This window comes from Phyllostomus hastatus, unplaced genomic scaffold (genome assembly GCF_019186645.2).
Source record: "Phyllostomus hastatus isolate PE091 unplaced genomic scaffold, TTU_PhHast_1.1 phas_contig_948, whole genome shotgun sequence".
Taxonomy (NCBI): domain Eukaryota; kingdom Metazoa; phylum Chordata; class Mammalia; order Chiroptera; family Phyllostomidae; genus Phyllostomus; species Phyllostomus hastatus.
Window position 1 is genome coordinate 10355251 of NW_025333993.1, and position 13119 is coordinate 10368369.

The window sequence follows — 13119 nt, forward strand, 5'->3', positions numbered from 1 at the left end:
GAACTCCTGCAGTCTGGTATGTGCGGGCTTTGAAGATGCTGCAATATCTTCTCATAAAAGAGATGCCACATGTTTGAGGCACTGGTGCAAGCTGAAAGGCTTTAATGGGAACAGAGACCTCATCCTCAGATGCTGGGGTTGCGTCAGCCGGGGCCACGCACAGAGACGCAGCCCAGGAGGCACGTGTCCACGGCGTGCTCTGCGCCTGGTATATAAGCGCCCCTGCCCACTCGCTGACAGACACACTCAGGACCTTGTCTTGAACAGCAGACACACTCTCTCTCCTGACACCATGAGCTACTACGGCAGCTACTACGGAGGCCTGGGCTATGGCTATGGCGGCTTTGGTGGCCTGGGCTATGGCTATGGTGGCTTTGGTGGCCTGGGCTATGGCTGTGGCTACAGAGGCTATGGGTGTGGCTGCTGGCGCCCGTGCTGCTATGGAAGGTACTGGTCCTCTGGCTTCTACTGAATGAGTCTGTGACCACCTCCAGTGTGCACACCTGGACTTTCTGGGGCGCCGGTGCACCTGGACCCACGCCCACCACCTGCAGGCTGCGTCTCCTGCCCGCATCACCCCACTGCTGTCTGACAACCCGGCTTCTGACAACCAGGGGTGGGAGGCTGGGGCACTGGATGCAGGGGACCGCTTAGCCATGGTCCTCGGGTCCATTTCTGGCAGGAGGGAGGGTCGTCCCGTTCCAGCCAAGCAGCTTCTCTCCAGCTCTGGGGTCTGACAGTGAACTTGTCTGACGGGGGCGGCCTGTTCTGAGCCTCAGTCCCGGTCCTCATGAGGAACCTCTGGGCTGCGTCAACAAGGTCATCGACTGAGGACCTGTTTTCTTCCTGTGTTGACGGAGTTTATCAGTATATTTTACGTCCTGTGCACTTCTTCCTTTTCTTCTTACTTCCTCCCTTCTCTCACCCCTTCCTCCTCCTTCTCTTTTTCTTCCTCTCCCTCCTCATCCTCCTCCTCTTCTCTCCTTTCTTCCCGACCCAAACATGGGATTTTGTGTCTAAAGGTAAAAGGGCTCTGTGATGATAATCAAACTTCAGTCTAACATTTTAATTTATGATTTGTTGGAAATTATATTGTTAATTTCAAAGCAAAGCAATAAGGAGAAACTGTCGTTTGCATGTAAACTACACTTTCTTTTTTTAGAAAACATGAGAAAACAAAATACAAGCATTATATGAAAATGTTAACAACTGTAACCTCTCGGTAATGGGTGTGTGCTATCTGCTGTATTATTTAGTCTTCCTCATTTTTGCTGTGTTTAAAATATCTTATAAAATAAAGAATCTAAAACAAAAGCAAAAACCATTTTTCTTGGCCTCCAATATTTATTGTTATTTTAAATTTGTGAAGAGTGACCCGAGAAGAAAAACAGCTTCCATCACTGTATATCTCATGTAGAAATTAGACCCATGATAAAAATTTCCTCAGAAATCCTGTTTAAGGTCAGACAGTTTCACTGGTGAATTCTTTCTGTTCAAGAGAGTAATAGAAACACCTGTATATTTTTTGCAATATCTGAAAACAAAAATAAAATGTCATCAGCAGGGAGAACCACAAGCCAGCATTTCTCATGAAGACATGGGGAAAATTAAGACGTGTGTGAAACTCCCCAGAACTTGTGAACAAATTGAACGTAGCAATGTATGACATGGGAAACACGTTCAGGACCAAGTGAGTTTCACTTGAGGAATGGAAGAAAAGCTCACCTTTAGAAAATCACACCAACGTACACCATACACACAGATAAACTCAAGATAGATAGAAGACTTAAATATATAAATCGCGACACCAAAAACATCCTAGAGGAGAACACAGGCAGGAAAATCTCAGACATTCCCTGCATCAGCACCTTCACTGACATGTCCCCTAGAGCAAGGGCCATAAAGGAAGGAGTAATCAAATGGGATCTCATCAAATTCAAAAGCTTCTGCATGGATAAGGAAGCATCAACAAAATGACAAAAGAACCAATCATACAGAAAAATATATTTCTTTTTTAAAATTTCATTTTAATTGTTGTTCAAGTGCAATTTTCTATATTTTCCTCCCATCCCAGCCCACCTACCCAGCCCTCCACACCTGGAAAATATATTTCTCAATGATACCTCAGACAAGGGTTTGATGTCCAAACATATGAAGAACACACAAAAGTCCTGACCAGGAAAACAAACACTACAATTAAAAAAGGGGCAAAGGACGAGAACAGACACTTCCTCAAGGAGGACACACAGAGGGCCCAGGGACATATGAAAGGATGCTCAGCATCACTAGCCATCAAACAGATGCAGATGAAAACCACAATGAGATATTACCTCACAGCGGTCAGAATGGCCGTCATAAACACATCAACAAACAACAAGTGCTGGAGAGGACTCGGAGAAAGGGGACCCCAGTGCACTGCTGGTGGGAGTGCAGACTGGTGCAGCCCCTGTGGAAAACAGTATGGTTTCCTCAGAAAACTAAAAATGAAACGGCCTTTTGACCCAGCAATTCCACTGCTGAGACTCTATCCTAAGAATCCTGAAACACCAATCCAGAAGAACCTATGCACCCCAATGTTCATAGCAGCACAATTCACAATAGCCAAGTGCTGGAAGCAACCTAGGTGCCCACCAGTAAGTGAGTGGATCAGAAAACTCTGGTACATTCACACAGTGGAACTCTGTGCAGCAGAAAGAAAGAAGCAGCTCCTACCCTTCTCAACAGCCTGGATGGACCTGGAGGGCACTGTGCTCAGTGAAACAAGCCAGGCGGTGAGGGACAAATCCCACATGATCTCACCTGTAAGTGGAACCTAAACAACAAAACAAGCGAGTAAAATATGACCAGAGACGTGGAAATTAGGAACAATCTAACAATAGACAGAAGGGAGGCGGGAAGGGGACAGTGGAGCAAAGAAGGGGGAGGGTCCGGGAGGAAGGTGTATGAAGGACCCAGGGACACAGACCACAGGTGTCGGGGATTGAGTGTGTGTGTGTGGGTGGGGGGTGCGTAGGGGAGGGGAGAGCAATGGGGGGAAATGGGGACAACTGTAATTACACAATAAAAAGCAAGTAAATAAAATCACAAACAGGTTAATATGTTAGTTGAGGAAATGCCCAAAACAGAATCTATCCGTAGATTATCTCAGCCTGTTAGCTCTAATGTCCTTGTTCCACCTGAGTCTGGTTCTGGTAACTCACGGCTGAGGTTTTTTCTTGCCTTTTGGCATTTCATAAATAACACGAATATTTACATTCTTGTTGCTGCTGACAGTCAGACGTGTTTTGATTGGGTGCTGGGCCCCGAGGCAGACGCCTGCCTTCGGTGTGAGGGTGGGTGTCAGCCCCCCGGGCAGCGCTGTGGAGAAGGGGGTTCTCCAGCTCGCACTGAAATCGCATCCTGAGAAGATCAATCAAATTATCCAGAATTTGCAGGAGGCCAGGTCACTGGGGCGCAGCCCGGATCAAACCCCTTCAGCCTCTCAGATTTCCAGACCATCTGCCATCTCCTGGCTGTTTGTCTGCCAGGTCCCCTGGTGCCCTCGCTCTGCACCGTCATCACGGGGCACTTTTCTGTTCTCTTTGCAACTAATTACCCTTCTTCGAAGGGGCACCCGTGGCTTCAGTCGTGTATTTATTTACACAACTACATCATGGCCCCGTTCACTGTGTGTCCCCCCGGATTCCTCCGGGACAGACAGCGCGGCAATTGGGTTGTGCGTCTGTCCCCGACCCCAGCGACCTCAGGGAAGAGCGCCAAGGGTTGGCCCGCCCTCCGGGTTCATCGCCGCATTTTGCAGAGCGGTGGTCGTTTTCATTTAGAATCGTTAACCTATGAATTTCTAGTTTAGCTAGACCTGAAAAAACAAACTAGTAAACACGGTGGAGTCCAACTGCCATAGAACATTAGGGTGGATGTTAAAGACTCAGGCTTGTTCACTCAACCTAAGGATGGGTTTGCTCAACCAGTGAGGGGTGAGGGGAGGGGTCGCACCTGGGGGTCCTCCCCACTCTCCTGCGGGTCAGGTCTGCGCTGCCCAGGTCAGAGAAGCACGTGACTCTGCCGGACAACTCACTACCAGGGGAAGGCTAGGTCTTCAGTTGTGAGTGTGCAAACCACCATTCACTTTGGTATTGTTATTGCTGAATTATTGCGTTCTTGATTATCATTGCTGTTGACCTGCTTTTGCCCACCCCTGGATACTTCTTAGTTTGACAGATCCCCACCAAACCTTTCTGTGTTTTAATGGTGGACAGCCTTTCTCCATGAGCGGAGGAAAGGCTTTGTGGAAGGAGAACAAGGGTCACACTCCTTGGATGAGGCGTCGACACTCCTGCTCGGCAGCGGAGTGACTGCGGCATCGGAGTCGGAAATCAGTGCCTCTGCCCAATGCCAGGTGGGGGCTGCATCACTGCCTCACGCCCGAGAACGAGCTTTGCTATCTCAGGAGAGCGCATCCAGGCAGGTCCCGGTGAGGATGCGAGTCCTCACCTGCACAGTGCGCCTGGCCCAGGCGGTGCAGTGACACCTGCTGGTTGACTGTGGTCCTGTGTCTTGAGCTTGACCTCAGGACCCTGAGATGCTCCAACTACCAATGAACGGCCTTTTATTCTTAGAGTGATCAACTGAAAGGGAACAAGCTCGGAAGAAAGAAGAGAAACGCAAGGAAATACTGATGTGTGGGGTAAGAATGTCTGAAGTAGAACAGAAAAATAAACGTAGAAGAACAAGGTGAGTGAGTAGCTGCCACATCCCAGTGTCTGCTCGCAGACAGGAACCGTAGTAAAGGGAAAAAGTGCCACCCAACGCTGGGTGAAAATGTTTTCATCACCCGAGTCTGACGGACAGCAGCACCCCTCAATGCAGAGAACTCCTGCCCACCGACAAGAAAATACCGGTTGAAAAAGCCCCGTCCCCCCAGGACAACGCGGTCCAGTGGGACTTCCGGAGGAAGGCTGTGTGGGTGGCCGGTGAACGTCTGCAAGGACGCCCAGTGTCCCTGCACACCGAACCAGCACACTGGTCAGCGGTCGGTGACACCGGGCCGAACGCTGAGACTGGGGGATCCGACAGGGGACGGAGCGGGTGGGACTGTGCAGCCGCCACCACCCAGCAGGCTGCTGCCAGTTCTGTGGCCACAGCGAGGACCTCGGCAGACTGCCGGGCAGTTCCTGTCCTGTGTGTGTGTCTGACGGAGGACAGGCTGCCCGGGGGAACACAGAGGGATCTCTGTGAAAAGGAGGGCATCGGTGTGATCCGTGTACGACAGCCAGAAAAAGAAAGACGGGGGAAAGGAAGAAAGAAAAGAACCTTGTCAGGACCCGAGTTCACCAGAGCAGCCTGGTTCGCAGAGGGAAGACAACACCGACCCCACCTGCAGCAGCCAAGATGCTTCCCACAGCCTCCGCGGGGCCCGGCGGGGACAGCAGCTGGGACCCTGTGTGAGCCCCTGCCGGCGGCACCCAGAGGAGGCCAGCTTCTGGGGGGTGCCGCTACTCGGGGGCGGTCAAGAGAGAAACTGGGGGAACTGGAGTTTGGTCGTTCAAGGTGACCTGAGAATACAGGAAGCACATCATTCACTCCTACATTTAATGTGTTACAATACGATTAATGTGGGGATTTGGACAACAGCACACAAATGAAAGGATGGGCTATACATATTTTTTCCCTAAAGAAATAAAGCGATTTGAGCCGATTCCCTCTTTAAATTCCCCGGGCACTGGCAGAGCCACGCACGTCTGCGAGAGGCGTGGCCTCCCAGGCGAGACCCTGGGAGGCGTTTCCTCCGCCCGGCGCGCTCTCACCGAGCCTCTGCCGCACGCTAGTGACCGGGCAGCGGTCAGCACGTCCTCCCGGGAAACGCAGCGTTCGGTAACTTCTTATAAACTCCACAAAAGATGAACAGAATTCTTGAAGTCATGAAAAGTTAAGAGGAATTGTAGATGCTTCGTTCAAGATAAGTGAACATCTGGAGGTGCTTACCACAGGGTTCGGGTCCGCCTGGGTGTGGGTGACGCGCTTCGTGGGGTAAGCCGGAGGGATTTTTGTCTCCATCAGTATTTCCCCCGGCCCCCGCCTTTTTCGCTATACATACCTGTTTTTGAGATTCTGAAAATATTCCCAGTGTTAACAGCCTCTTACTAAATTGACCAAGGTCTTTGGACATGACGTGTACTTCAACATCAAAGCTCTTAGTGAATATTTAACATTTTAGGAGTCTAGTTGCCCATTTTTAGAAGGAGAAAACTGAACTCACAGCAGGCAGAGAGAATATAAAGGCGGCTGTACGGGTGGCGGTGGGGGCGGATGTAACAGTGCGTCCGAAGGGGTGACATGGAAGCGTTCGGGGCCAGAGAGAAAGAGCAGCTGTTTCCCTTCCCCACCTGGTCCCCGGCCCGTGAGGGCGGGAGGGGCCCCGTGCTGTGTGCAAACAGACTACTGGGGGCGCCGGTCTCCCTACGGGTCCGGGGAAGGCAGGACGCGGCGCTCGGGACACCGGGGAGCCGAGTGACCTGCATTTTTGGTGGCACGGTGAGCAGAGCACATGCCAGCCAGGAGTCAGGATGTGGAAACAGGGTTGTGAATGTTTTTATGCAGCTTTGAAATAGACGTTTGATTTCTATAACCTGCCTTTCCCATTTGAACATGGTCACCCCATGTTACTGATCCAAATATCTTTTATTTTCCAAACTAGTTTGTAAAACCAAAAACAGGATATTGTTCGAGGTGGCCAATGTTAAGAATAGCAGAAAAAGGACGGTTGTATTTCCACATCTCGTCCCAAAGTTCTGTCTAAGGGTTCACAGGGGGCAGGTGGACACCCTCAGCCTCTGTGGTGTGTCTTGGCCTTGAAACCGGCTGAACCAAGAGGTATCAGGTGCCTTTGAAAGCACAGGGTTAATTGTAGCCTCCATTTGGGCAATCTGTTTCATTACACCGTCAGGGAGACATAATAGTTCAAGAAAAGCCACAGATGAAGCAATACTTAGTTTTAAAACACAGCGCTACCAAGTGTGCAAGCCCATTACGCAGTGTGCTCGCCCAGGGAGAACTCCTGCAGTCTGGTATGTGCGGGCTTTGAAGATGCTGCAATATCTTCTCATAAAAGAGATGCCACACGGTTGAGGGCACCGGTGCAAGCCGAAAGGCTTTAATGGGAACAGAGACATCATCCTCAGATGCTGGGGTTGCGTCAGCTGGGGCCACGCACAGAGGCGCAGCCCAGGAGGCACGTGTCCAGGGCGTGCTCTGCGCCTGGTATATAAGCGCCCCTGCCCACTCGCCCACAGACACGCTCAGGACCTTGTCTTGAACAGCAGACACACTCTCTCTCCTGACACCATGAGCTACTACGGCAGCTACTACGGAGGCCTGGGCTACGGCTATGGCGGCTTCGGTGGCCTGGGCTATGGCTATGGTGGCTTTGGTGGCCTGGGCTATGGCTGTGGCTACAGAGGCTATGGGTGTGGCTGCTGGCGTCCGTGCTGCTATGGAAGGTACTGGTCCTCTGGCTTCTACTGAATGAGTCTGTGACCACCTCCAGTGTGCGCACCTGGACTTCTGGGGCGCCGGTGCACCTGGACCCGCGCCCACCACCTGCAGGCTGCGTCTCCTGCCTGCATCACCCCACTGCTGTCTGAAACCCGGCTTCTGACAACCAGGGGAGGGAGGCTGGGGCACTGGATGCTGGCGACCGCTCAGCCATGGTCCTTGGGTCCACTTCTGAGCAGGAGGGAGGGTTATCCCGTTCCAGCCGAGCAGCGTCTCTCCAGCTCTGGGGTCTGACACTGAACTTGTCTGACGGGGACGGCCTGTTCTGAGCCTCAGTCCCGGTCCTCATGAGGAACCTCTGGGCTGCGTCAACACGGTCATCGGCTGAGGAGCTGGTTTCTTCCTGTTTTGCCGGAGTTTATCAGTATATTTTACGTCCTGTGCACTTCTTCCTTTTCTTCTTACCTCCTCCCTTCTCTCACCCCTTGCTCCTCCCCCTCTTTCTCCGCAGTATCTCTCCCCTCATCATCCTCTGCATCTCTACTTTCTTCTGGACCCAAACATGGGATTTTATGTCTAAAGATAAAAGGGCTCTGTGATGATAATCAAACTTCAGTTTAACATTTTTATTTATTATTCCTTGGAAATTATATTGTTAATTTCAAAGCAAAGCAATAAGGAGAAACTGTCGTTTGCCTGTAAACTACACTTTCCTTTTTTAGAAAACATGAGAAAATAAAATACAAGCATTATATGAATATGTTAACAACCGTAACCTCTCGGTAATGGGTGTGTGCTATCTGCTGTATTATTTAGTCTTCCTCATTTTTGCTGTGTTTAAAATATCTTATAAAATAAAGAATCTAAAACAAAAGCAAAAACCATTTTTCTTGGCCTCCAATATTTATTGTTATTTTAAATTTGTGAAGAGTGACCCGAGAAGAAAAACAGCCTCCATCACTGTATATCTCATGTAGAAATTAGACCCATGATAAACATTTCCTCAGAAATCCTGTTTAAGGTCAGGCAGTTTCACTGGTGAATTCTTTCTGTTCCAGAGAATAATAGAAACACCTGTATTTTTTGCAATGTCTCAAAACAAAAATATAATGTAATCAGCAGGGAGAACCACAGGCCAGCATTTCTCATGAAGACATGAGGAAAATTAAGACGTGTGTGAAACTCCCCAGAACTTATGAACAAATTGAAGGTAGAAATGTATGAAATAGGAAACATGTCAGGACAAAGTGAGTTTCATGTGCAGAATGGAAGGAAAGCTCACCATTGGAAAATCACACCAATGTACACCATACACACAGATAAACTCAAGATGGAGAGAAGACTTAAATATATAAATCGTGACACCAAAACCATCCTACAGGAGAACACAGGCAGGGAAATCTCAGACATTCCCAGCAGCGACACCTGCACTGACATGTCCCCTAGAGCAAGGACCATAAAGGAAAGAGTAATCAAATGGGATCTCATCAATTTAAAAAGCTTATGCATGGATAAGGAAGCATCAACAAAATGACAGAAGAACCAATCATGTAGGAAAATATATTTCTTTTTTTAAAATTTCATTTTAATTGTTGTTCAAGTACAATTTTCTATCTTTTCCTCTATCCCAGCCCACCCACCCAGCCCTCCCCACCTGGAAAATATATTTCTCAATGATGCTTCAGACAAGGATTTGATCTCCAAATATATGAAGAACTCCCACAACCCCACCCCAGGAAGACAAATAATCCAATTAAAAATGAGCAAAGGACCTGAACAGACACTTCTCCACAGAGGACACACAGAGGGCCCAGGGACATATGAAAGGATGCTCAGCATCACCAGCCATCAGACAGATGCAGATGAAAACCACAGTGAGACACCACCTCACACCGGTCAGAGTGGCCATCATCAACACATCAACAAACAACAAGTGCTGGAGAGGACGTGGAGAAAGGGGACCCCAGTGCACTGCTGGTGGGAGTGCAGACTGGTGCAGCCCCTGTGGAAAACAGTATGGTTTCCTCAGAAAACTAAAAATGAAACGGCCTTTTGACCCAGCAGTTCCACTGCTGGGATTGTACCCTAAACCTGAAACACCAATCCAAGAGAACCTGTGCACCCCAATGTTCATAGCAGCACAATTCACAATAGCCAAGTGCTGGAAGCAACCTAGGTGCCCACCAGTAAGTGAGTGGATCAGAAAACTCTGGTACATTTACACAGTGGAACTCTATGCAGCAGAAAGAAAGAAGCAGCTCCTACCCTTCTCAACAGCGTGGATGGAGCTGGAGGGCACTGTGCTCAGTGAAACAAGCCAGGCGGTGAGAGACAAATCCCACATGATCTCACCTGTAAGTGGAACCTAAACAACAAAACAAGCGAGTAAAATATGACCAGAGACGTGGAAATTAGGAACAATCTAACAATAGACAGAAGAGGGCGGGAAGGGGACAGTGGAGCAAAGAAGGGGGAGGGTCCGGGAGGAAGGTGTATGAAGGACCCAGGGACACAGACCACAGGTGTCGGGGGATTGAGTGTGTGGGGGGTGGGGGGGGTGGGTAGGGGGAGGGGAGAGCAATGGGGGAAATGGGGACAACTGTAATTGCACAACAATAAAAAATAAGCATATAAAATCACCAAGATAAATTAATATGTTAGTTGAGGAAATGCCCAAAACAGAATCTATCTATAGATTATCTCAGCCTGTTAGCTCTAATGTCCTTGTTCCACCTGAGTCTGGTTCTGCTGATTCACGGCTGAGGTTTTTCTTGCCCTTTGGCATTTCATAAATAACACGAATATTTACATTCTTGTTGTTGCTGACAGTCAGACGTGTTTTGATTGGGTGCCGGGGCCCCAGGCAGATGCCTGCCTTCGGTGTGAGGGTGGGTGTCAGCCCCCGAGCAGCGCTGTGGGGAGGGGGAGTCTCCGGCTCGCCCTGAAATCCCGTCCTGGGATCCCGGGGCTGAGGCTTGAGAAGATCAATCAAATTACCCAGAATTTGCAGGAGGCCAGGTCACTGGGGCGCAGCCCGGATCAAACCCCTTCAGCCTCTCAGATTTCCTGACCATCTGCCATCTCCTGGCTGTTTGGCTGCTGGGTCCCCTGGTGCCCTGGCTCTGCACAGTCATCACGGGGCACTTTTTTGTTCCCTCTGCAACAAATTACCCTTCTTCGAAGTGGTACCATGGCTTCAGTCGTGTATTTATTTAATTACATTGTGGCCCCGTTCACTGTGTGTCCCCCCGGATTCCTCCGGGACAGACAGCGCGGCAGTTGGGTTGTGCGTCTGTCCCTGACCCCGACGACCTCAGCGCAGAGTGCCAAGGGTTGGCCCGCCCTCTGGGTTCATCGCCGCATTTTGCAGAGCGGTGGTCGTTTTCATTTAGAATCGTTAACCTATGAATTTCTAGTTGAGCTAGGCCTGAAAAAACAAACTGGTAAACACGGTGGAGTCCAACTGCCATAGAGCATTAGGGTGGATGTTAAAGACTCAGGCTTGTTCACTCAACCTAAGGGTGGGTTTGCTCAGCCAGAGGGGGGGAGGGGAGTTGCAGAACCTGGGGGTCCTCCCCACTCTCCTGCGGGTCGGCTCTGACTGCCCAGGTCCGACAAGCCCTGGACTCTGCCGGACAACTCACTACCAGGGCGAGACTAGGTCTTCAGTTGTGAGTGTGCAAAACACCATTCACTTTGGTATTGTTATTGATGAATTATTGCGTTCCTGATTATCATTGCTGTTGACCTGCTTTTGCCCACCCCTGGATACTTCTTAGTTTGACAGATCCCCACCAAACCTTTCTGTGTTTTAATGGTGGACAACCTTTCTGCATGAGCGGAGGAAAGGCTTTGTGGAAGGAGAACAAGGGTCACAGCTCCTTGGATGAGGCGTCGACACTCCTGCTCGGCAGCGGAGTGACTGTGGCATCGGAGTCGGAAATCAGTGCTTCCGGGGCCTCAGCCCAATGCCGGGTCCCGGTCCTGTGAGGGCGGGAGGGGCCCCGTGCTGTGTGCAAACAGACTACTGGGGGGGCCAGTCTCCCTACGGGTCCAGGGAAGGCAGGGTGAGATGCTCAGGACACCGGGGAGCCGTGTGACCTGCATTTTTGGTGGCACGGTGAGCAGAGCACGTGCCAGCCAGGAGTCAGGATGTGGAAAGAGAGTTTTGAACATTTTTACGCAGCTTTAAAATAGACGTTTGATTTCTGTAACCTGGCTTTCCCATTTGAACATGGTCACCCCATGTTACTGATCCAAGTAACTTCTATTTTCCAAACTAGTCTGTAAAACCAAAAACAGGATATTGTTTGTGATGGCCAATGTTACAGAATACTAGAAAAAGGATGGTTATATTTCCACATTTCGTCCCAAAGTTCTATCTGAGGGTTCTCAGGGGGCACGTGGACGCCTTCAGCCTCTGTGACGTGTCTTGGCCTTGAAACCGGCTGCACCAAGAGGTATCAGGTGCCTTTGAAAGCACAGGGTTAATTGTAGCCTCCATTTGGGCAATCTGTTTCATTTCACCCTCGGTGAGGCATAATAACTCCAGGAAAGCCACAGATGAAGCAATACTTAGTTTTAAAACACAGCGCTACCAAGTGTGCAAGCCCATTACGCAGTGTGCTCGCCCAGGGAGAACTCCTGCAGTCTGGTATGTGCGGGCTTTGAAGATGCTGCAATATCTTCTCATAAAAGAGATGCCACACGGTTGAGGCACCGGTGCAAGCCGAAAGGCTTTAATGGGAACAGAGACCTCATCCTCAGATGCTGGGGTTGCGTCAGCCGGGGCCACGCACAGAGACGCAGCCCAGGAGGCACGTGTCCAGGGCGTGCTCTGCGCCGGGTATATAAGCGCCCCTGCCCACTCGCCCACAGACACGCTCAGGACCTTGTCTTGAACAGCAGACACACTCTCTCTACCAACACCATGAGCTACTATGGCAGCCACTACAGAGGCCTGGGCTACGGCTATGGTGGCTTTGGTGGCCTGGGCTATGGCTATGGTGGCCTCAGTGGCCTGGGCTACGGCTCTGGGCGTGACTATGGAGGCTACAGGCATGGGAGCTGGCGTCCATGGTTCTATGGCGGATATGGAGTCTCTGGTATCTACTAAAAAATTGCTGAAAGTAGACGCAGGTGGGAAACCTCCAAAGTGTTTGGTCCCACCTTGGGCTTTCATTCCCGAAATGCTCACCCCCCCTCCCGCTGGGAGCTGTGTACCTGTCGTCAGTCTGGGTCTGTGGACACCTGGAACCTCCCCCCTACAAAGCCATCCTCCCGGTGCACGTTCCACACCAATAACCATTCTGTCTGAACACATTTCGGTTTCCGCTTCTCGGCACCACGGCAGCGATCTCATCTGCCTTGGCAGATGCCAGAGAGCGCGTGTGTTTGTATTTGTCTAATGAATTGATAGAATATGAGTAAACTGGCGTATTGTGATGTGTCTGTTCTCATTACTCGGCACGGTGTAATGCAGATGTTTCTAGTCACCGTGTTACACAAGTGTGAGAGCACACGGGGCAGTGTTAGGACTGATGGACAGTAACTTGCCCCGTCCACTCACTCAGGGCATCAGCCTCCGTGCGTGTCCCTCAGGGTTCCCTGGAGTCACCGAGGGTGTGG

The 13119-nt window shown here is 50.3% G+C and overlaps 2 protein-coding genes across 2 annotated transcripts; both read left to right on the top strand.

Moving 5' to 3' along the window:
• The first annotated feature begins 292 nt into the window (after nt 1-292).
• Nucleotides 293-472, top strand: LOC123827897 (keratin-associated protein 19-7-like). The gene has a single exon (XM_045852343.1). The coding sequence runs from the start codon at nt 293-295 to the stop codon at nt 470-472; it is 180 nt and encodes a 59-aa protein (XP_045708299.1).
• Nucleotides 473-7341: 6869 nt separating this feature from the next.
• Nucleotides 7342-7521, top strand: LOC123827894 (keratin-associated protein 19-7-like). The gene has a single exon (XM_045852340.1). It carries the CDS (start codon nt 7342-7344, stop codon nt 7519-7521), a length of 180 nt encoding a protein of 59 aa, XP_045708296.1.
• The last annotated feature ends 5598 nt before the right edge of the window (nt 7522-13119 follow it).

What these genes read in the sequence shown, in the direction of transcription:
- LOC123827894 (XM_045852340.1), top strand. Translation starts at nt 7,342, where the DNA reads ATGAGCTACTACGGCAGCTACTACGGAGGCCTGGGCTACGGCTATGGC.
- LOC123827897 (XM_045852343.1), top strand. Translation starts at nt 293, where the DNA reads ATGAGCTACTACGGCAGCTACTACGGAGGCCTGGGCTATGGCTATGGC.